Below are 21,692 nucleotides of genomic sequence, written 5' to 3'. Positions count from 1 at the left end.
AGAGTGGGTGGGTGGAGGTGATACAGCCTGGGATATCTACCGTGGATCATTTGGATGAAACGGATCTGGCCTGAGTATAACGTAACCTTTTATTTCTAACGAAGCATATGGCGCACAGATTATCTCGACTATAGTGCGAACGGGTATACAGCTATGGACTAACGTATCGCGTGGGACGCAAAGAAAAGATTCTACTAACAACACTCACTCAACACCTCTCGTCCGGGGTTCCCTTGGTTATTCTGCCAGGTTGCGGGGCCCGCTTTCCAGATCGACGTCTTGGCCTGCTGCGCTCTCTTCTCGCCGGGGGCCGTCGGCCATGCTGGTCCAGTTGTCGCCGCCGATGTGGCTTGGGAGCCCGACGCCCTTGAAGAAGGCATGTCGACGGCTTCGGGCGCCCCAGGCCCAGCCGCCACCACACATGATGGGGAGGTGATACAGGCGGAATGCACCCCAGGCGAAGACCATGCCCATGACGGAGCCGAAGATAATGTCGAATCCATGATGTCGGAAGTCAAACCAGCGCGACGCCGAGATGAAGAAGGCGACCGCCATCGGCACGAAGGCAAGGATAATCAAGAGCACGGGAGGCGCAGCGCCCAGGTCGCGAATGGCCTCGCGCTTCTGGGCGCGCAGATCCAGGCCGAAGGGCGAATGCGCCAAATAGGGGAATCCAATGGAGAACTTTGCGCATAACCAGAGACTCAGATAGGTCAACCCGGCAAAGGCAACTAGATAGATCAGTTAATATCAAATCCAACCCCATCACCCCAAAACCAGAAACCAAACCAGCAAAAAGGATAAAAAATAGAATAAAGAAAGAAAGAACTCACAAGAAGAATGCCCACTCGGAAAACTCGCAAACCCATCCATAACCAACTCCTTGCCCCTATTCCTACAAATCTCCGAACTGACCAGCCTCGGCGCACCGTCCAGCTGCCCTCCAAGCCCCCCAACCACATACGCCGCAATATTCCCCAGATCGGGGTCACAGCGAGCCAACATATCGGGTCTCGGCCGGCCATACAAATCCTTCAACCCCTCGGTAGCCATAAACGCCGCCGCAACGGCCAGCGCCAGCCCCAACCACCCAGCATTCCACTCCCAGATCTTCACCCGCCAGGTCGTGCCCCGATTCCATGCCCCGGGAATGATGACCAGGGTCACGAGAACGATAATCACCGCCGGCACAATGAGCGCCACGACGACCAGGACGGCGGTGCTCACCGTTTCATGCGTGGTGTATGGGAACGAGATGCTGGGGTCGGTTAGTGTGAAGGGACGGTGGTTGGGGGTGACTTTGTGGAAGCCGTAGCCGATTAGGGCTATTCCTCTGGTCATCCATTCTGTATTAGTTTTTGTTTTCTCTGCAGTAGATTAATAGATTAGTAGAAAGAGGGGGGGGATGTACATGATGAACACCCAGTCGATTACATAGGATATTAGAAGTGGGAGGTATTGTTTTGCGGTGGTGATGTCCACATTACGCGTCCCCATCGTGTGGGTGGTTTTGTCGCCGGGCATCTAGATGCGTATTCTTGTGGTGTTGGTGTTGGTGTTGGTGTTTCTTGATCATGGGAGGATTGACGAAAGGGAGGAGAATGAGTGAATGAGTAGTTGATTAACTATGACGGGTCAACTGACAGAATATAATCCTGACTGTCCCGCCAGGGATCAACAGTCGACGATCAAATCTTAGCCGCGGAAATAACTACGATAGAACCAATCAGGTGGAAACCCTATTAGTTAAATAGGAGGTTAAGTTCGGGAGAGAAATAAATTCTCGGGTTTGCTTCTCGCGTTCTTGGCTGGGAACACTGCCTTTTTGCCAAGGGAGTGGTTCCGGGGATGCCTTTATTGCTGTCTATTTCAGACGTAGTCTGAATAAATGGAATAATAGAATGTGAAACGGTTTAGAGAATGGGATCTTTGTGTGGTTCAGTTTGGTTTGTAGATCTTTCTACATGGGGGAAGTCATTAAAGTGTAAATCATTCAGCTTGGCGATGTATGGTAAGCATTATGGCAGGTCTTAGTGCGTGTTCTTGGGGAGTCAGTCGTCACTTGATAAATTTAGCTGTATTTTAGTCAGGTAAGTTAAACGACGAATGCTTACTTTAGGACCACAGAAGAATCAGTTCTTCTATATGGAGGAGAGCCCTAATATCAAACGGAGGACAGACTCTAGGCAGCAGTCAATTAACCTTTGTATGGGTGTGATTCGATATAGTCCGCACGGTCAAACTCAATTCTGCTAGGCTTCCATATTTCTATTCAGTCGACTTTCTTTCTTTGGTGCATTGGGTTTGGTCTGATAGATACAGGATCATATTTGAAAGTATCCCGACTCGGAGTCACTGGCACTCATACTACATGGTGTCTCCCTATGACCATGGAATTTATACAGCATCAGACTATGGATGTTATTTCAGGTGGCTTATATTCGGATGTATCCACTAGACGGCTAGAGCGCCTTGATGTCTACAGATTACTTCTACTAATCTAGAACAACTCTGGACACCTTGCTTCGGGATGCAAACCTCTCTCACTAGGAATTGATAACATGGAGCAGTATATCCTGACTGCGTTATACATCTCTACATATTGTAGCGTTCAGCTTTGCGAGAAGAACCAAGAATATTCAGCGTTAAGGTCAACCTTAAAGATGAGGAATAATTTATAGGAATATATACAATGAAACCATTCACTTTTGAAACTACTCTCATTTGAACCTCTTCACCACTAGTCATTGCATCCGACAACAAGTCAGAGTGTTGGATGCAATAGATATACGGGTGCTTACATAGGGCTCAGCCTTCGACAAACCGAAAACACTTGTTTCTGAATCAGTGAATATGTGATCAAGGACACTGAGTGAGATTCTGGGTCGGAATAACACATTTGCAAATCATGGTCCCTTCTATGAAACAGCTACATGTTTCTCCAGCTTCTGAACTGGCTCTCACCTACTCCCATATCAACAATTCCCACTGCCAGTCAAGCTTCACACACCAAAAGAGTACCACACAATATTGAAGAGACCTTAACATGCCTAACATACTCTATCAATTCGATCCTGATGGAGATGTGACATTCATCATGGAGCGTGCTCCAAATTCCCTGCCGCAGAACTTGGGTGATCTCAACGCTTCTCTCCTCTCGAAGTGCTATGTTAGGTATGTTAACACCAACCGGAGATCTTGGTTTCAATCACACTGACGAACCTTCCCAAATAGTCAGTCAGATCCCGCCAAAAACTCTGGATTATCTCTGCACATCCGTGCATCCTCAAAGCATTTAGTTCTAGCCAGCCCACAGTTCAGGGCCACATTCCAGAATGGATTCCAGGAGGGCAATGAGCTCCGATCTGTGGGTCATATAGAGATGCTGATCTGTGACTGGGAACCTGTGCCGTTTCTGCTACTGATGGCTATCTTTCACGGGCAGACTCGGTTAGTGCCACACTCTCTATGCTTTAACTGGCTGAGAGATATGGCTGTACTTGTTGACTACTACCAATGCTACGAAGCTGTTGCCATGGCTGCTGCTCTGTGGACTAGAGAATTTGAAAAGAAGCAGTCGACAATAGCTAGGGAGAATCCCATGGAGTGGCTATGCATCACATGGGCTTTGCGAAAGAATCAAGCCTTTGAATTCGTAACGAAGCACATCCAGCTAGAGCACACAGAAAAGATCTTCGCAAATAAACTGGCAATCCCTGCTAAGGTCATAGGTATTTCCATCAAGTATGTTGCTTTTGCAAACCGAGAACACAATGATAACTAACATACGAGTTCAACAGATACGTTGCAGACGTCGAGGTCAACAGGTATTTGCAATGTTATTGACGCTCTCTATGACCTATTCCATCACTTGCGATATGGCCCACAACTGTGTAGCTTCGAATGCGATCTGACGCGCCTAGCAGCACTTGTCAAAGGAAAGCAGAAGTTTGGCATATTTTCAAAAACGTCCCAGCGACCTGCTGCCGGATACAGTTTCATGAAACTGAGAACCGCGTGTTTTGGCATGGACAGAGATTACTCATTTCATTGCTGTAAGCTGATGCCACAGGTTCTTAAAGTGCTAGACAAGGAATATGATTCACTGAACCGTGGCCTCACCCTTGGTTCCTTTACTCCTCTGCGAGGAAAGGCTTGAGCTTTGGTAGAGTGAATGCGAATCTCATCTGCCGGGTCTGCATCGAAAGTCGAGCTATTTCTCATTTCTCTAATGTTTCTCCTTGTTCTTCTCTCTTTTTGTCGCTTCTGGATTTGTGCTTTGCTACCCTGTCCTGTACTGCGAGAAATTCTGGTCAATCATTACATTTTATTGTCACCGCTGCTTTCTCAGAATAAATACCTTGGTCGGACTACAACTGCACAAAGACCGAAGCACTTAATATCAGAACTGCCATCATTGCTGTACTAAAAGGCTTCTGAGACTCAGTATAACTGCATAACTAATCTCTGGCCCATAACTCAGATCACGAGAAACCCGGGCATCTAATCTAACCCAACACAAAAGCCTCATTTTCCACGCCGTCACACACGACGCCATAGAGACTTCTCCTCATAATACATTACTTAAGAAGTTCTTAATCATTGCCTATCTAGGGATAGACCAAAGCTTAACATGGACATTGCCTCCTGTGACACAGTCAATATAGAACCGGCAGACTTCCATGGAGGATCTCTGTAGAGGGCAGATCCACAGGTATTACTTTCCTCAAACGCCCCTGACTATTGACTTCTCTGAATTGAACCGCTGTCCAGCTATATATTCAGGAACACCATTCTTCACCAAGCATCCCGATATAGATAAGCGCAGGACGATTGTTCCGGGTTTGAATTCATATGCCGCACACTCTTAGCAGAAAAGGCCTTTTTGGTACAGTATAGATGAGTCTAATGGAAAGACTATTCTATAATTTGGCATTGAAGACAAAAAGGTGTAGTTGGAATGGTATAAGGGTTTATACGCCATCCGGGCAATGGCGAATTCTTCATTCTCGTCCGCCTATATCTATTTCCTACCCCGGCTGTCAATACTTACTGTTTGGTAAACACGGTCCCAGAAGACTCTTCTCTACTATTTCGTCCTCCATGATAGGCTTTGTGATTCCAATGAAGATCCTAATTATCAGTATTGCCCAGTACTCTTTAATAAGTCCGAAGACTTAGATATACCTTATACGGTAGTTAAGCTGAATTACTAATTATAGGTATCTTGAGATTACACTCCGTCAAGCAAATGCATGTAGCACCAGCAAGTTGTGTGATCTAAGGAATATCAAGTTTCAATTATAGGATACACTCGTTTTGAAAGAAGTGGCATTTCACCGCTATCTTTCTTCATTAAAAGGCATTGGGTAGACAGAGGACGGAGAGGTCGACAATAAACTGAAGCGTCGGCCATGCATGTATACAGGTTTCCAGAACCTCTGGAAATACAGGCTGCTTAAGCTTATTGAGTATCTGAATTCAGGATGCGTAACCATTTACCTTTTCAGAATGCTCGCGAGTCAGGAAGAGAGAGATAAGAGCAGCACGATGTTTCTTACCCGTATATATTCAGTCAATATGCTATAAACATCATAACGAAAGAGAAAAATAGTTCAGGGTTGCCGGCCACATTGAATCACCTGACGATGCCCAACTCCGCATTTTGGCAATGATCAGTTGGGCATTGTTGGCATTTGGTACTTTAGCCTCATCACAAACCACTACAAGTAAGCAAACAGTCACATCAATCCCCACTATATATGTACACTGCGAAGTATGGGCGACTGACCAGATGGTTTAGCCTTCAGACACCTAAAGTCACTTGTTTCTGGCAGTGTATAACTGCCCAGGTACCTATGCGAATTGGAGCCAAACCCTGGTCAATTCTCAGCTATATTGGACATTGTGGAAGAAACGTCAGTCGTCTTACGCAACAATTACTTATTCTCTAAGCGATTATGGCGGCTCAGCTCGAAGACTGTACTATTGTCTGGCTATGTCCGCTAGAGATTGAGCTCCGAGCAGCCATTGCCATGCTAGACAAAGTTTTCGACGATAGTCCATCAAGAGCCAAAGGCCAAAATGTGGTGTATACTATCGGTGAAGTCGGTAGTCACAAGGTGGCTGTAGTTGGCTACTATCAGGAACAAGGTCTGGCTGTGTCCGGAAGTATGGTAGCGGAAGTGTTGCGTGATCTGCCGAATCTGGAGATGGGACTCCTTGTCGGTATTGCTGGCGGGATTCCCTCACCTACTAGGGACATTCGGCTGGGAGATGTCGCGGTAGCTGTTCCCGAGGCAGATCGTCCTGGAGTAGTTGGATATGATCTGGGCAAAGCGGGGGAGAATGACATATTTGAGTTGAAGCACTGGCAGAATGCAACGCATCCTCTTCTCCGCTCAGTCATTAATGTCATTCGAGCTCGTAACGAATCTGGATTCCTACGGCACCTGTGCATCCTGGAGGAGCGACCAGAGTTCCAGAAACCAGGTAATCCTCGTATAAGCGATAGCTGGTCATGGGACCAACAGTCACGCAGCACTACTCACCCAATGATCCATTATGGTACTATACTTTCTGGAAACAGTGTGATCAAGTCGCAGGTTAAAAGAGATCATCTGAGAGACAAATATGGTGGTATAGCAGTAGAGATGGAGGCTGCCGGGATAATGACAAGGCTACCAGTTGCTGTGATTCGAGGCATAAGTGATTTTGCGGACTCCTCGAAGAACGATGCTTGGCAACCATACGCTGCGATTACTGCAGCGGCATACGCAAAGGAGGTTCTGGTCAAGCTACCAACCCAAATTAGGAGGAAGTCTCCAGGTACGTGGGATTTGTATACAAGTAGATTTGCAAACTCCCATTTCATGGCCAAATGCCTCGGGCTTGGTCCGCTTGGATCGAGAAAAACCCATGTTACAAATGCTCATGCATGCCTCTAGGTCTCCTTTCGACACCTTTTGCAGATCTAGATACCCGTTTGGCATATGCTCTGCCTGATATGTGGGCATTTGTGGGGCGAGAAGAAGAGCTGAGCTACCTGGAGGAAACCCTAGGTTTTGAGGAGCAACAGCCATTGCAAAAGTCTATCGTTGGTCTCTGGGGGCTCAGTGGCGTAGGCAAGTCGCAATTGGCATCAAGGTTTGTGCATCAGCAGCGATCCAAGCATCCGATGCGTGACATATTCTGGATTACCGGTGAAACACGGGAAGCATTAGAGCAAAGTGTCATCAAAATGCTCAGAGGGGGGAATCATCCTGCATTGTCGGAAAGTATGTCATCCGACAGCACACGATCAAGAAGTCCGTATGAAAACCGAGCTGGTCTTGTCGACACATTCTTTGCAGAGCTTAATCGTCTAGAAGATCAGAGATGGCTTCTCGTCATCGACGGTATAAGTGGACAGTCATACCTAGATACGTTAGAAACACCATCCCTTGATATACACCGTTTCATTGGAAGGCTGAAGCGTGGCTATATCCTTCTCATTGCAAAAAGGCGAGACCTGGTAGAAATGTATCATCCAATTTGCGAAATCAGAGGCCTTAAAAATGAAGATGCTGTTAAACTACTCCAATTGCAAGTTGATACCAAGCTCATCCATGCAAGAGGTAGCGGCTCACTCCCACGCTTTACGGAATCGTGACTATGGCTTGCAAATATCAGGCATGGAAGAGTTATCAACCTTGTTGAAGGGACATCCCTTGGCCCTTCGACTAGCAGCATCGGTTATCTCTCGTTATCGATATGAAATCACCGACTTTTTGGGCATATGGAAAAATCGTGAAGCCGACAGCTTATTTCTTGAAACTAACAAAGCCCTCTGCCTCTGCTTAGACCTGAGCTTTCATGAGCTAGAAACCACTAATACGGTAGCGGCTAATATATTGTCTATGTTCAGCTTTCTTGATTATGGAGACCTCTGGTATGATCTTTGCCTAACTGCAACCGACGATACATATCCAGGTTGGCTCCGTGAGCTTGCAAAGGAGCATAAGGCATTCGAAAACTACTACCCCGTGCTAGCAGATCTATCATTTATTGAGTTGAAGTTCTCAGTCAACGGTCAACGCTTTTGGGAGATTCACCCAGCAATTCAAGCTGTGGCCAGACAAAGAGCAATGTCTAAAGAGCAGGAGTACATACGATGTGTAGTCTCACTAGTGGCTGCACAGGTTCCACGATCATACGAGGAGAATTTCTGGAACAAGATGCGACGCCTAGAGCCACATGCTATTCAATGCTGGAGTTATATAGTACGAGGTAGATGGGGACCACGTACCAACCTCACAGAACTTGAAAGCCTTGGACGATTGTTCCGCCACCTTGGGCGATATAGCCAGGCGTCATTCATTTACAAGATGATCGAGAAGGGACTCGACCAGGAGGTACTTACCATTCCTAGAGGAGAGTTTTTAAGCGACGTCCTCACCAATCTCGGCTTAGCTTACATAGGTCAGCGTGAATATGACCTCGCGCTTCACGCATTTGATAAGTCATGGAGCCTAAGGAGTCAGCTTGGCAGTCTAACGCCTGACATAACAATGTCTATCATTTACAATAAATCTGTGGCCTTCATGATGACTGGTAGACTAGAGGAAGCTGAAGAAAACTTGCGCAAGGCAGCATCTCACTTTGCTCGGCATACGCCGAGCCAATACGGTCTGACGAAGGATGAACGGAAGCGACTTTATATTCGCATATTAAACGATATGGGAGAGGTTCTTCTACGAAAAGGCTCAGTAGCTGCAGCAACTGATATCTTCTCCCACATTCTTGACAGCCAAAGAGGAGTGTTGGGCGAATCCCATCCAACCATAGTGTCCACCAAGGTAAATCTTGGAAAGGCCAATACCCAACTTGGTGAATTCAGCATAGCGCAGAGCTTGCTGCAGGATGTTATTTTTCTTTATGCTGAATGGTGGGGTCGTCGCCATCCAGACACTATGCGCGTGGTGGACGAGCTAGCTTCAGCATTCATGGTGGAAGGCGAGCATAAAATGGCTTTAGGTGTATGTGCAGCTTCGGAATTTCAGAGTGCGGAAGAGCTTTGGAAAGAAGCTTTGGACTTCTATGGAGACACCTACGGAAATCAATCTCATATGGCAGGTCGTATCAAAACTAATTTACATTACCTATATAGTTTGAAGCTTTGACATAGGCAAGCTTAATAAAAGGATGATATGAACAAGATGTCGTTTATCAGGACTTTATACGGCAACCGAGACTTGTATTATGTAACTATATTGGCAGCATCAGGAAGGTAGTCATTCAATCATTCTCAAAGCTCAATGTGAGTACCCTAACAGCTCATTTCTTTCCATCCAAGTCAGAGAAGAAGTCCCGACCAAAGTCAGAGCTGCTGTCGTTGAAACGAAGTTTCCTATCGATTCCATGAATCTTCTGCATATCTTCATCGCTCAACTTGAAGTCTCCTGCCAAGTTGTCCCTGATTCTTGAGGGAGTCTTGGACTTAGGAAGCACCGAATGGCCCTGTGTAACACCCCAAGCTACAAGGAATAGTTAGTATGTTCCACAATTAATATCGATCTTAAGCACACAGCACTTACCAAGAGCAACCTGAGCTGAGCTCTTATTGTACTTCTTGCCAATCTCCACCAGTACCGGGTCATCAATCAACTTGCCAATAGTACCTCCACGGCTGTAGAGCTCATTCTGATTTCCGAAGGGAGAGTAGTGAGTGACATGGATGCCCTTCTCTTTGTGCCAGTCGACGAACGAACGCTGCTGCAGCCATGGGTGGCCCTCTAGCTGATGCACCGCGGGCACGACCGAGGTGTTCTTAAGCAGATGCTCCATGTCAGCCTTGGAGAAGTTCGAGACGCCAATTGCTTTGACCTTTCCGGTGGATAGCAGCTTTTCCATTGCTTTGTACGTCTGTGGTTGGAAGTCAGTCATGCAGCTTTGAAATTCAGAGCGCTGCCGATGTGGAGGCATACATCAACGAAGTTAACATCTATGACAGCCGGCTTTCCATTCTCCTTGGGGAAAAGCTCATCTCCTCGCTTCCATGCCACAGGCCAATGCATCAAGTAAAGGTCGACATATTCTAGGTCCAGATCGTCGAGCGAATCCTGAAGGGCTTGAGCGACGTCATCGGGGTGGTGCTTGTTGTTCCAGAGCTTGGTCGTAATGAATAGCTCCTCACGGGGCACACCACTCTTCTTGATGGCTTTTCCTACAGCTTTCTCGGTTCCATAACTATCGATTGTCAGGACTGAGTTAATGTTCGCGAAGCTGTCGGTCATGAACTCACACTCGTGCCGTGTCAATGTGGCGGTATCCGGCTTTAATGGCTTCAGCTACGGCATTCTCTTGTGCCTCGGCATCCTGCCAGGTGCCAAATCCAATGGCAGGGATTTCTGCGCCAGTGTTGAGCTTGAACTGAGTCATTTTATTCTGGAAGGGTGTGGTTGTTTCTGAAATGATTTGGTAGGGTTGGGCTCCTGTTGTTTTATAGTCGACAAAGAGACAATGCCTTCTATATATATTTTACATATTGGAGAAAATCAAGTCGAGAATGTCCATTTTAATAGGAGAATTGGCCTACCAGTCGACGTCAAATTGACGCACCCAATATTAATCCTGTCGGTGGATAGGATGACGTCGCGGTGAACCAAGATAGCAGCTCCACAATCAGTACGTAACAAGCTAGAACTGGGAAGGAAGTAATATGGGGTGATTCTCCCATTGCTTCTAGCGACTCCTAGAAGCTCCATTACTATTCCATTAACTGACTGTAAAGAACTGTCAAGACTCGCGTTGTCAATAATATGACATCATTGATGTCGCCTGGATAAGGGATTTATGTTTCAGGCGTATTTACTGTGCACATAGGCAGTCCCACCCGCTCAATTCTCTCATTACATCAAGTTTTACTTATTGGAGCATTGACTGGTCTATATTTACTTTCCCCCATGAAACAATAGCTAAAGACAAGGAACAGTAGTTCAGCAGAACTTATGCTGAATGGTAAGCTGGTCACGTGCCAGTCTATCATTGAAGCATCGACATCAACCCACGCCCCAATTACCTAGCAGTGTGGACCTTGCGCCCATCCATGGTTCATGGTATCTTAGACCAAGGGCCCAGTGATAGTTGAACCCGGGGGTGCGGTGTTGTGTAAATTTTAGTGCTATTTTTACCTTCCAGAGACGAAGGATATTGCTTTCCAAGAGTTAGATACTCTATTGGATGTTTCGCATGAGGAATGTAATTGCTAAGCAGAGGGTATAACGTTTTGTCTATCTATTTGCGAAACTGCTATAGCTGCTCAATATCATGCTTGCAGCTTGGCAGCCTGAAAAGTCCACCAGAACATATAACAGTATCCTTATACCCCCCGGAGCGCTGCAATCCCAGCACCGATATCCTGTCCGATTGCTCTCTCCAGAGCTCTCTCACGACTCTCTAACAGCTGCCTAGAAATATCCTTCCAACCAGTGATCGTCATATCATCGGTATCCAACCCATCCCGAATCTCCACTGGCCTTAAAACGCCCCGTTCCTTGAGAATACACCCATCAACAATAACCCTCTCAACATCACGCACACTCGCATGCGACAAACCCGTCGCCAAAGGATTCCCCTCCGCAGTACAACGATACCCGGCGACAATGTGTTAAAAACAACACCCACCGCCAGACTCCCAATCTGCGTTTCCATATTAAAAGCCTGAGCGCCCCTGGATCGTGCCCAGATTAAACGCCTCTTGAAGATGGACATCAACACTGGGATACTGGCTGCTCTGAAGGGCATGGGTATTGCGAATGGCACGGGTATGTTGCAGCATCAGTCGGATCTGGGTGAGGATGTCCGAGGAATTGTTCGAGTGGCAGTCGACCCCAACGCAGGTGTGTGATTTGAAATCACAGAGGAAGGCAACTGGATCGCTAAGGCCCATTTGCATTTCTGTTTCGGGCGTGCTGCAGACAAAGGCGTCCTGAGGTTTCAGCGTGAGGGCGTCTAGTTCAGAGATCCCATTTCCGTAAGATATTAGTACTCGCGATGTTAGCTGGCTGGCGGAGGATAGGAGTTGGATGGCGTCTTTAGCCAGTCCATTAGCTCAATCCAAGAGAAATAGGGCATTGTTCAGGTCCACGTACTTGGCATAAACCCGGCAACATAATGCGTAGTGAGGAGCTTTATCCCCAGGACCTGGGTCTTTTGCCATAAGTCGACCACGCTGTCGTAGGGGACATCAAAGTCTACCGCGAGACAGAGGCTCACCCGCCCATCACCGAACGGTGCAGCTACTACCAGGAATTCAAGCGTCTATAGCCACCACTCGAGGAGGAACTCGTTGTCGACCTCTACAGTTGATGACCACTCTCGGATGCGGCGGATCGATGTGTAGCAGAAGACTGATAGGATTCCCGAAGATACTGATGTTTTTGATTCCTTGCTTGGCTAACGAAAATGGAGTGTCTGATCAGTCTATTTGAACTAAACAAGACTGTGCCGGTGTTCAAACCTACCATGCTCGGGGGAGTATGTCATGTGCGCGTGATTGACGACGGTGGTGACACCGCTCAGCTGGCCCCAGAAGATGTCTTCTGGCCGGTGGTTATATGATTGGAGATTCCCTTTGTCCTTAGCCCATAGCCCAACAGCGGGATAGACAAGGACCGGACCACACCGGAAGCCATATATTCCATGAAGCCCTGGTCGCCGTGGCGGCCTTTGAGCTGTTGATAGGTCAACGGATCATGTATCTCACAATATACCGCGGTCTAGTTGGACGGACCTGACTCTGCCATAAGTGATGATGGGCATCAATGAACCTCGGGGAGATGATTTTGGCTGTACAGTCGATCTGTTTGCAGCCGGACGGGGGCGACCAAGTTCTGTCAGATTTCGCTGATTATGTCCCCTTCGATGAGTATGTCGTGGCTTTTGAGCCATCAGATATTCTAGCCCTCATGGAAGAGAATAGTCCCGTTTCGCAGGGGAGTTGAGTAGGAAGTGAGAGACATGTTTGCGTGTAATGCTCCTGTTTTTGCCCTCTTTTCCAGCCCGTAGTCTTATCCAGAGAGTCCGGACTGTTGGTAGAAATGCTCAATATCCGGTCCAAGGCTTATCAATCAATCGGGCAGTCCGGCATCTTTAAAGCCGAGATTCGTAATATCTAAGCGCGCTACTTCATAGCATGGCAGGGAGATCATCACGACATACTTGGGTCAGGGAGGCCTACTTTTTCTCTGTTAGGGTTATTCGACAGATAGTCCGCAAAGTGGGTAATCGTCGACCAATCCTGGGCCCGGTACACTCTATCCCGCGCCCCACAGACGAACCGACAATCTACAACAATTTAATCTCTTGACTGACAAATGCTTTGTAAAACAGTTCTGGTGGCTAAACGTCCACGGTTCCCCTGGCTGGTCGGCCAATAGAAGATTCATGCAAACTGTACCGGGGAAGCCTTGGATGGCTCGATGGGAATGTCGGGATCGGTATATAAAATGCGGGCTATCTCGCTACAGACTAATCTCGAATCATCGTGAGATACGCGGGAAGTACCATTAATACACTGAGATCATGTCGAAATTGTTCACTCCTCTGAAAGTCGGCCGCATGGCTCTGAGCCACCGCATCGCCCTGGCACCCATGACCCGTTTGCGAGCCGATCAGCACCACCGACCCCTGCCGTCAGTAAAAGAGTACTACCAGCAACGGTCTTGCGTTCCGGGGACCCTACTCATAACTGAGGCCACTGTGATCACTCCCGCACACGGTGGTTACTCCAACGTGCCTGGAATCTACAACGATGCCCAGGTCGAAGCCTGGAAAGAGGTTACCAAGGCCGTTCACGCACAAGGGTCACACATTTACCTGCAGCTCTGGGCGCTTGGGCGCGCAGCAAACCCCCGGTTTCTACAGGCTCAAGGATATGATGTAGTTTCTAGCAGCGATGTACCGATGCAAAGCGCATTCAGTGACGAAATGCACCATCCACGAGCCTTGCGCGAAGAGGAGATCCACGCGGCCATTGGGCATTTTGCAACTGCGGCCCAGAACGCCATTCGCGCCGGGTTTGATGGGGTAGAGATCCATGGGGCGAATGGTTATCTTGTCGACCAGTTCATTCAAGACGTGTCGAACAAGCGGACTGATGCATGGGGCGGCAGTCTTGAAAAGCGATCCAAGTTCGCGGTGGAGGTCACCCGAGCCGTTGTCAATGCAGTCGGTAATGACCGTACCGCTATTCGACTAAGTCCTTGGAGCCAATACCAGGGCATGCGCATGGCCGATCCGATCCCTCAATTCTCTGACCTTGTTTCCAAGTTGGCAGACTTCAAGCTGGCGTATCTGCATGCTTGTGAGTCCGATAGCAAGGACCCAGCAGAAAGCTCCAAGTTCCTGCTTGATGCCTATGGCAATGCAGGCCCCGTCATCCTAGCCGGAGGTTACGATCATGAATCAGCTAAAGAAGCGGTAGACGCTAAGTATAAGAGCAATGACGTTGCAATTGCTTTCGGCCGGCCGTTTATCTCTAATCCCGACCTCGCCTTCAGGGTACAACAAAACATCCCATTCGCTTCGTACGATCCCGCCAGTATGTACGGACAGACACCAGAAGGGTATATTGACTATGAGTTCAGCGATGACTTCAAGGCAACCAAGGTCTCCGCTTGATATAGAATTGAAACATGCTAATAGACTTTCATTTCGGTTACCCTCCTTGTTCTTCTTTTCCACCTTGTCATTTAAATCTCTATTCGTTTGTCTTTTGTGGCCACTCATATCCATTCCTTGTCTTTTGTTCTATTGCATATATTGTATTGTGTATATATTTAACGACTTTTGCTGCACGTGAAAAGCCTGCCACCACCGGGCAAGTCTATCAAATGACGCACTCGGTTTCAAATGTGCTGGGGAGAACTGTCCTCATTCAAAGGTTGTTGCTATTCAGGGAGAAGGGCAGGAATCAGCATCGGTCTTCCAGTTGCGCAGCTTCACCCGATTCGACCAGCAAGTGATTCCTGAGTTACGCTTGAGACTTTATTGCCGTCATTGTTAGAACATAGAACTTCTGTCGTATAGATTGTTGCTGTTCTGCTAAACCAACGGCTTGTTATGGTCTGCTCTTTATCGGGAAAAGTTGGGTTAGCAGAAAAGAAAAAAAAGGAAATAACATATTCCGTCTCTGAATACATTTTATCTACTCGGTGTTAAAATGCCAATTAGCCACGATATTGTTAAACCATAGGTCCATAGCAGTGATCTATTGAGGGTTTTCCATAGCATACAAAGAGTTATTTGTTGCAGCGAGGGCCAGTAGAGCTCACTGTCTACAAATGATTCAGACTGTTTAAGGAGTTTTTGAACGCATCTATTTAGAAACTAGCGCTGGGTTTGTAAAGACTTCAGTTGTGCTCCGTACCATCATGGATATTCAATTGTAATTGTTAGGGTACAAAATTGTGTTTGTCTTTGCAGCAAACAACGCTTTGGGTTAAACCCGCTTACCGTTGGTCCAAGCTCTCCACCTATAAAACTTCGTCCCACCCACAACAATTTTTTCTCTGAACTTTCCCAGCTTTACACCTCAGCGACAACAACAACATGGATTGAGCATTGCCTTGGCGTCTCAAGTTACAAATCATGATCTTGTATTCTTGAGAATGTCTTGTGTAGTGTACATCCAATTTTGAGGATGACTTCACTTTCTCCTCAAATCGAATATTTTTCATAGTATTGTAAAAGGTATGCAACAGACTTCCCTCTTTTTTCTTGTCCTTTTCTCCCCTCGAATGATGACTCTATGACACGCTATGGCATTCCTCAAACTTAATCACCATGTGGAATTCGTGTATAACTCAAGTTTCAGCCTTGTCTGACATACACTACAACCTTTGCTACTATCAACAAGTTTAACTTGCATGATCATTGACTAACAGAATGTCAATAGGTAAACAAATCTCTTCCATTTTCTTGTTCGATTCCAATGAAGAAACCATGAACGAACGGGCGGACATAACGTATACATCTACCTGCATCCATCAAAAGCAGAGCGTACAAACTCTGCGGGTGTAGGACGGTGTACTACTTGTTGAGAACTCGTCACCTGAGCTTTCGGCTTATCCTTCTTTGGTTGCCATTCGTGGGACTTGCAATATACTAACAAGTCTTCAGGTATTTTCCAATTTTTCTGTTGCTTCTGTTGCACACCCAACCCAGTCAACTTTATATGATGAATCTTATTATTCACACTGTGTGATCCATGCTCTGCATGGTATGAACATTTTACAAAAATTCTGATTTAATGAGGTGAGTTTCGATATGCTACTGTGTACAAGTATCACTCCGCTAACATTCATTAGCCTGACTATTGTTGACACATCACACTTTTGAATCACACATAACACTCTTTTGATATGTGCTGACTGGCTTCGTGATGTAGGATTTTCTGCTACTATAGTCGTGTAAACCAGCAAGATTCAAAGAGTGAGTATCCCTGCATCTCCTTGCCCCAGCTTTCCTATGATGAGCAACAATTATTTCGCTGTGTTCTTACTGAACATCATTGAAGAAAAAAAATTTTCACCTTGGAGAACTGATATCACCACACTATCTGTCTTTTGTCACATCAAGATGTGTTGTGGGCTTGGCTGACAGCTAAACGCAGGTTACGCAAATGGAATGAGTTTAGCTACTTTATGATACCCCAATACAAATCTTGCCTTGTGAACATTATCTTTCTCGTAACATGCCATCTTTGTAGTATTTCACATTGTAGTTAATAGAGTTCATTATAAATCCCTGTTGATTGCTGAACATCCCAAGCAGGAAGAAGTGCAGCAGATGTAACCCAATATCCGCTATTGTGCAAGTCACCTAGTAATGAATATCCCAGCCCTGAATTTAATGGTTACAATGCCCGGATTGGAGCAAAATTTCCGCATCCCCGGGAATATGTTTTTCGCAAGGGCCCCCTGGCTAGCGTACATGCATTTCTACAGGAGACAGGGGAGGCAGATGCCATGCAGCACTGCAGTTACGGGTTCAATGACTACTAGTAATAGAATGCGGCGCAGAATTGGAGGGTTGTAGCATACTTAACATGCAAGGTACTCTCATCTAGCAGCGCCTACGTACCATAAAATACAAACAACCTCATTACGGCAACCTTGCAGATGTGTATACAGAATTACAACTTCCAGCGTGTCTGAAATTGTCTGAAAATCGTATACATTCCATCCATGAATTATTGTCACTAAGTGGTAAGTTTGCACCGTTTGCTCCAACTGGAGTCGGAGACCGACGGCGCCGTTTTCCCAATCCATACCATCAAAGTCCCGTGGCCGTGTTATTTCCACACCTTCAATTTTGTCGGCTTAATCATTTCTCAATTGCTTCCTCTCTTTCTCGTGATTTCCCTGTTCGAATACAAGAAAAGTCACAATGGGTTTCGGAGCTCCAGGCACCGGCGTCACTCCCACCAAGCCCACTCCGTGAGTTTCCCAAGTTCCTTCATTCTTCCTGGCGCATGAAGTCACGCAATATCATCCGTAGAAGCTATGGTTTCGAAAGTTGAAGGCTAACCTGTAATGCAGTCCCGAGCGCGGCAGTTTCCCACTTGACCATGAAGGTATGGTTTCCTAATTCTTCGATCGAGCCTACGTCTATCTACCATCTCGATTTCGATCTTCTGAGCCGCCGGGGTGTCGACGAGGTTATCTGCGATCGTTTCGAAACCGGAAAACATAACTGTGCTAATATCTAATTGATTAAGGCGAATGCAAACACCTCATCGCCGGTTACCTGAAATGTATCAAGTCCCAGCGCGGCGTCAACGATGAAGAGTGCCGGAAACTGGCAAAGGGATATCTGGCTTGCCGGATGGATAAGTACGTGCCAGAACTTGGGTAGGTATGGAGACTCCATGGTGGCTAACGGACGTCTGGTTTAGGAACCTGATGGCACCAGACGACTTCAAGAACTTGGGACTTATTTTCGACAAAGAAGGCAAAAATACGAATGAGAAGTCGTGAGGTTGGTTGAATTTGGTGAAGCTGTATGATACCATGTCTGATGTTTAAGATATTTCTTGTTCTCCTGGGCGTTGGCGGGTTGTTGTGTATATATCTAGTTCGGTTTGTACAATACGTCCACTCAAATAAAACCAAGTCATAGACATTCCATACATTCGCCATGCATTGGAGGTTGATAAGTTAAGCAATGTAGATCAGCCAATTGACGCGAATCCATGCGGGGAAAGCCAGTTGGAGTTCCCAGCGGATGACAACCCAATGAGCGCATCCGTCACCCTAGCTTTAAAGTCCAAACTAACGCAGCACCCCCAAACCCTCACACTTACCTCGTACCTCCACGAATGTCGTCAATCGCACGACCGCCAGACCCATGTCTGGTCGCGATTATCTTGATCGTGCGCTCCCGCGCCGGCCCTCGCTTCGTGTTCCATTATCCCCCCAACCCCCTCAGTGAGAACGGACTCCGCCCAGCACCCAAAGGCCGTCGCCCCTCACGCGCCAAATCCTCCAAGAGCAACGAGTCCAGCTCCAGCGAAGAGTCCGGGTCGACGTCCGATGAAGACGAGGAGGAGTCGCATGCCCAGAGTCAGAATGCCAGCTCAACACATCTCGCCGGAAGCGCCTTGTCGGCTGGGCGACGGTGGAGTAATTTTGGTCTCGACGATCATGGTTCCATGGCTGCTTCGCCTGGAGGGGACTCGCAGCGAGCTGGGTCCATAGGGTCGGCTCGTGGGATGCGGAAGCGTGCGGGCAATTCGGACGTCGAGGATGATCCCGGGGCCGGGTCGGATAGACAAGAGGATGGCGCGGGGGGTTCAGGAGGGGGGCTCCGGCAGCCGTGGGAGTCGCTGCTTGGATTACAGGCTGATGTTTGGGAGAAGTTGCTGAGCCCGTCTCGGTCGTGGCATAAGCGGCGGTTTGAGGTCGGAATCAATGATCTGGCGTTTGTTGGGTGGCCGGTCTTTGTTCGAGAGGATGGGACTTGGCGGAAACAGCGAAGGAAGAAGAAGAAGACCAAACCGGAGTGGGAGGGGGGCGAACTGGGCCATAATGAATCGCCGGAGGATACCCGCGATGATGCCGATGAGGCTATCTCTGCCTCGACGGAAACCTTGAGCCCGCATACAATGGCGCCATCAGATTCTCAACGGGCTTCGATGGGAAGCATCAAGAGCTCACGGACGCTAAGTGAATTGCTGGATGGTGACGATAAGGATTCGATGACCATGTTCAATGTGGTGTTTGTATTGGACCCGCCGCTGTTGGAATACTCCATGCGCATCCGAGAGATCTATGATAACATCATCAAGAAGTTTGCTAAAGCACTGAAGTGGGAGCAGGCGCGAACGGACTACGTCTGGCGGGAAGCTCAGCATATTTCGCATATCAAGGAAAAGGCGAAAGAAACAAGTAAGTTGTTGGGTTTTTAATTGGCTTCGAATGGGACTTCTGGCGCTAATGTTTACAGGGACGTCTGTCAATTCGCTCTATTCTGAACTCATACACCATTCTTCCCTAGCAAGGGCAATATACACAGTCTACAGTAACATTTCAGCGTCCAAGATCGCTTCCGTTTCGCTGAGCCCGGACGTATCTATTTCGCTTCAAATCCCACCTCTTACCTCGACGCCTTATCTCCCTGGGCCAAGCGACAAAGCGTACCCAGGCCTCTGGCTTACGACAGCAGATAGTGTTACACCTGCTGATGACCCCACCGCTGATGAAGCCACTGCTCCGCATCAGGTGCTAGCTAAACACTTCGCGTTACTTTTGCTTAGTGACGAGGCCACAATCCTTAAGGACGTAGAAGCGTCAGGAGGTGCTCTAGCTCCCGCCCTTGCTCACTATATTCGATGCTCAAGGCCAACGAAATCTTTTGCCCAAATATCTGCTTTGTCAGGCATACCGCTTTCCACCATACAAATGTTGGCGAGCCATCTCGTGTATTGGAGGCGCGCACGCGCCATCCCGCCACTCCACCAGCGGGATGTGTATTTTGTCTCTCCGAACTGTGATCTCAGCAAACTAGAAGTGGCGACGGCTGCGTACCAATTGGCGTTTCCAACCCTTCCCAGTCTACCGAAGATGCTGTCAGCGCTGAGTGGAACGCCTAGACCCTACGGGAGCTTTATTCCGAGTAAAGACCACAAAGAGGCCTATTTTGCGATCCTAGCATGGTTATTACGGGGAGGATGGGTTACTCAACTCCGAACGTTTGCACGAGTCAAAGTGTCTCCAGAGATTAAGCTGGCAGTGGAGAGGGCTCTTCGACGTGAGGAAGTGGACAAATACCTCAGCAAACAAGGATCGTCCATACTCTCAGGCAATAGCAAGCACAATGGCGATACATCGGAGGATGACGACGATGATGCTAGCTCGTCTTCATCGTCCTCGCTCGCAAGTCAAGACAGCGGCGAGGAAACGCCAATGCCTGGTCGGTATAAGCTTGACAGCAAACTAGACCTCTCGCATTCTCTCCTCGACCATGACACCTCCCTGAGAACGGCATCTTTGATTCTGTTCCCCCATCGTGCCCCGCCGCTAGAGTCCCGGTGGCTCGATGAGATCGTTTCACGATTCCCTAAACAGCCCAGGTTCGCTGTGAGGGGACGCGCCAACATCGACGAGAACGACCCGGAATATGCAGGGCTGCGAACCGCAATGAAGGACTTGTGGCCGGTCTACATTAAGTACTTCAATGGGATGGATGCCCTCGAGAAGATTTCAGTGCGCGAGAACCTAAAGCGCAAACTGGTGTGGCAGGTCCTCACGCGTTTGGGACTGGTCACCAGCTCGCAGTCATCCATCGAATTGAACCCCAATGAACAGGTGTTGATCGGTGTGAGACATTGGTAGTGTTTGACGATGTGACTTATGTAATGACTACACGATACGATACGTACAGAACCATGTATATCCATAATAATCGAACGATATGACCTATCGGCATTCCGGAAATAGAATCCAGACCATCAAGATTTGACTAATCCGATCTCCATGAGCGATCATGTGATATCCCGGGTCTTTCGGCCGCACATCCACTGAACACAGCGGATCCGAAGAATTCCGAACAAGTAATCCCCTTTGGCCGCAAGCCTCAGCCCTAATAACCTTGCGCTAAGCGACTGTTCACCTGGCAGAATTCCCTTTTTTCCCTCCTTTGAACTGGCTAACCGCATGGGTAGGGTAGGAACCTCGTTCTTCCGCCTCGGCATCTACGGCCGCTACCATTGGTGCACGGGTTATGCAGTGGGATGTGAGGAACAGAAACCTTCATCCCCACGGCATACGCCGGAAGGACATGCGAATGCGTATATCGATCACGTGTGGCTTTCCTGGGCCTCCGAATATACCGATCTGTATAAAATTAGGCCAGTACGGAATTGCGGTATCACTTAGATTGGTTTCTAAATTACTAGTCTATTAAGAAGCACATAGCCTATCACTTTCTGCAAGTATCAGCGCTAAACCCGACCAGACCAAATATTTGATTAGGATGTCACTGTGACGGAGACATACCACTTCTGGTAATGGATGAAGAAATTTATGTGGAAACTATGTTTTCGAGGAAATGCGACTCTCAGTTACCCGGCCCGATTGAAACATGGGTGGTTTTACAGAAACCGCTCATTGTCATTGATTCACCGCACGTGAGTACTACATATATTACAA

General features: G+C 47.6%; 7 protein-coding genes across 7 annotated transcripts; 4 read left to right on the top strand and 3 right to left on the bottom strand.

The window, feature by feature from the left end:
* Nucleotides 1-237: 237 nt before the first annotated feature.
* On the bottom strand, nt 238-1,524 carry ANOM_010681 (phosphatase PAP2 family protein; the record flags this gene model as incomplete). Its single annotated transcript, XM_015555937.1, has 3 exons — nt 238-731; nt 834-1,333; nt 1,412-1,524. The coding sequence occupies 3 exons, from the start codon at nt 1,522-1,524 to the stop codon at nt 238-240; spliced, it is 1,107 nt and encodes a 368-aa protein (XP_015402093.1).
* A 1,522-nt stretch (nt 1,525-3,046) lies between these two features.
* On the top strand, nt 3,047-4,159 carry ANOM_010680 (uncharacterized protein; the record flags this gene model as incomplete). Its single annotated transcript, XM_015555936.1, has 3 exons — nt 3,047-3,174; nt 3,235-3,731; nt 3,801-4,159. The coding sequence occupies 3 exons, from the start codon at nt 3,047-3,049 to the stop codon at nt 4,157-4,159; spliced, it is 984 nt and encodes a 327-aa protein (XP_015402092.1).
* A 1,801-nt stretch (nt 4,160-5,960) lies between these two features.
* On the top strand, nt 5,961-9,161 carry ANOM_010679 (tetratricopeptide repeat domain protein; the record flags this gene model as incomplete). The annotated part of the gene is made up of 3 exons (XM_015555935.1): nt 5,961-6,828; nt 6,948-7,616; nt 7,672-9,161. 3 exons carry the CDS (start codon nt 5,961-5,963, stop codon nt 9,159-9,161), a joined length of 3,027 nt encoding a protein of 1,008 aa, XP_015402094.1.
* Nucleotides 9,162-9,315: 154 nt separating this feature from the next.
* ANOM_010678 (aldo/keto reductase) lies at nt 9,316-10,497 on the bottom strand (the record flags this gene model as incomplete). The annotated part of the gene is made up of 4 exons (XM_015555934.1): nt 10,283-10,497; nt 9,966-10,227; nt 9,576-9,903; nt 9,316-9,515 (listed from the first exon to the last, which is right to left on the bottom strand). Exons 1-4 carry the CDS (start codon nt 10,417-10,419, stop codon nt 9,316-9,318), a joined length of 927 nt encoding a protein of 308 aa, XP_015402091.1. The 5' UTR covers nt 10,420-10,497.
* Nucleotides 10,498-11,692: 1,195 nt separating this feature from the next.
* ANOM_010677 (uncharacterized protein) lies at nt 11,693-12,785 on the bottom strand (the record flags this gene model as incomplete). Its single annotated transcript, XM_015555933.1, has 5 exons — nt 11,693-12,072; nt 12,132-12,281; nt 12,343-12,435; nt 12,504-12,713; nt 12,773-12,785. The coding sequence occupies 5 exons, from the start codon at nt 12,783-12,785 to the stop codon at nt 11,693-11,695; spliced, it is 846 nt and encodes a 281-aa protein (XP_015402089.1).
* A 778-nt stretch (nt 12,786-13,563) lies between these two features.
* On the top strand, nt 13,564-14,661 carry ANOM_010676 (alkene reductase; the record flags this gene model as incomplete). Its single annotated transcript, XM_015555932.1, has 1 exon — nt 13,564-14,661. The coding sequence occupies one exon, from the start codon at nt 13,564-13,566 to the stop codon at nt 14,659-14,661; it is 1,098 nt and encodes a 365-aa protein (XP_015402090.1).
* Nucleotides 14,662-17,430: 2,769 nt separating this feature from the next.
* On the top strand, nt 17,431-20,876 carry ANOM_010675 (protein rmd11; the record flags this gene model as incomplete). Its single annotated transcript, XM_015555931.1, has 6 exons — nt 17,431-17,480; nt 17,583-17,617; nt 17,762-17,894; nt 17,939-18,016; nt 18,301-19,430; nt 19,489-20,876. The coding sequence occupies 6 exons, from the start codon at nt 17,431-17,433 to the stop codon at nt 20,874-20,876; spliced, it is 2,814 nt and encodes a 937-aa protein (XP_015402088.1).
* Between the last annotated feature and the right edge of the window lie 816 nt (nt 20,877-21,692).

The sequence above is a fragment of the Aspergillus nomiae genome (assembly GCF_001204775.2).
Source record: "Aspergillus nomiae NRRL 13137 chromosome Unknown contig00485, whole genome shotgun sequence".
Classification (NCBI taxonomy): Eukaryota; Fungi; Ascomycota; class Eurotiomycetes; order Eurotiales; family Aspergillaceae; genus Aspergillus; species Aspergillus nomiae.
Note: the sequence above shows the minus strand (reverse complement) of the source record. Positions and strands in the feature narration are given on the sequence as shown.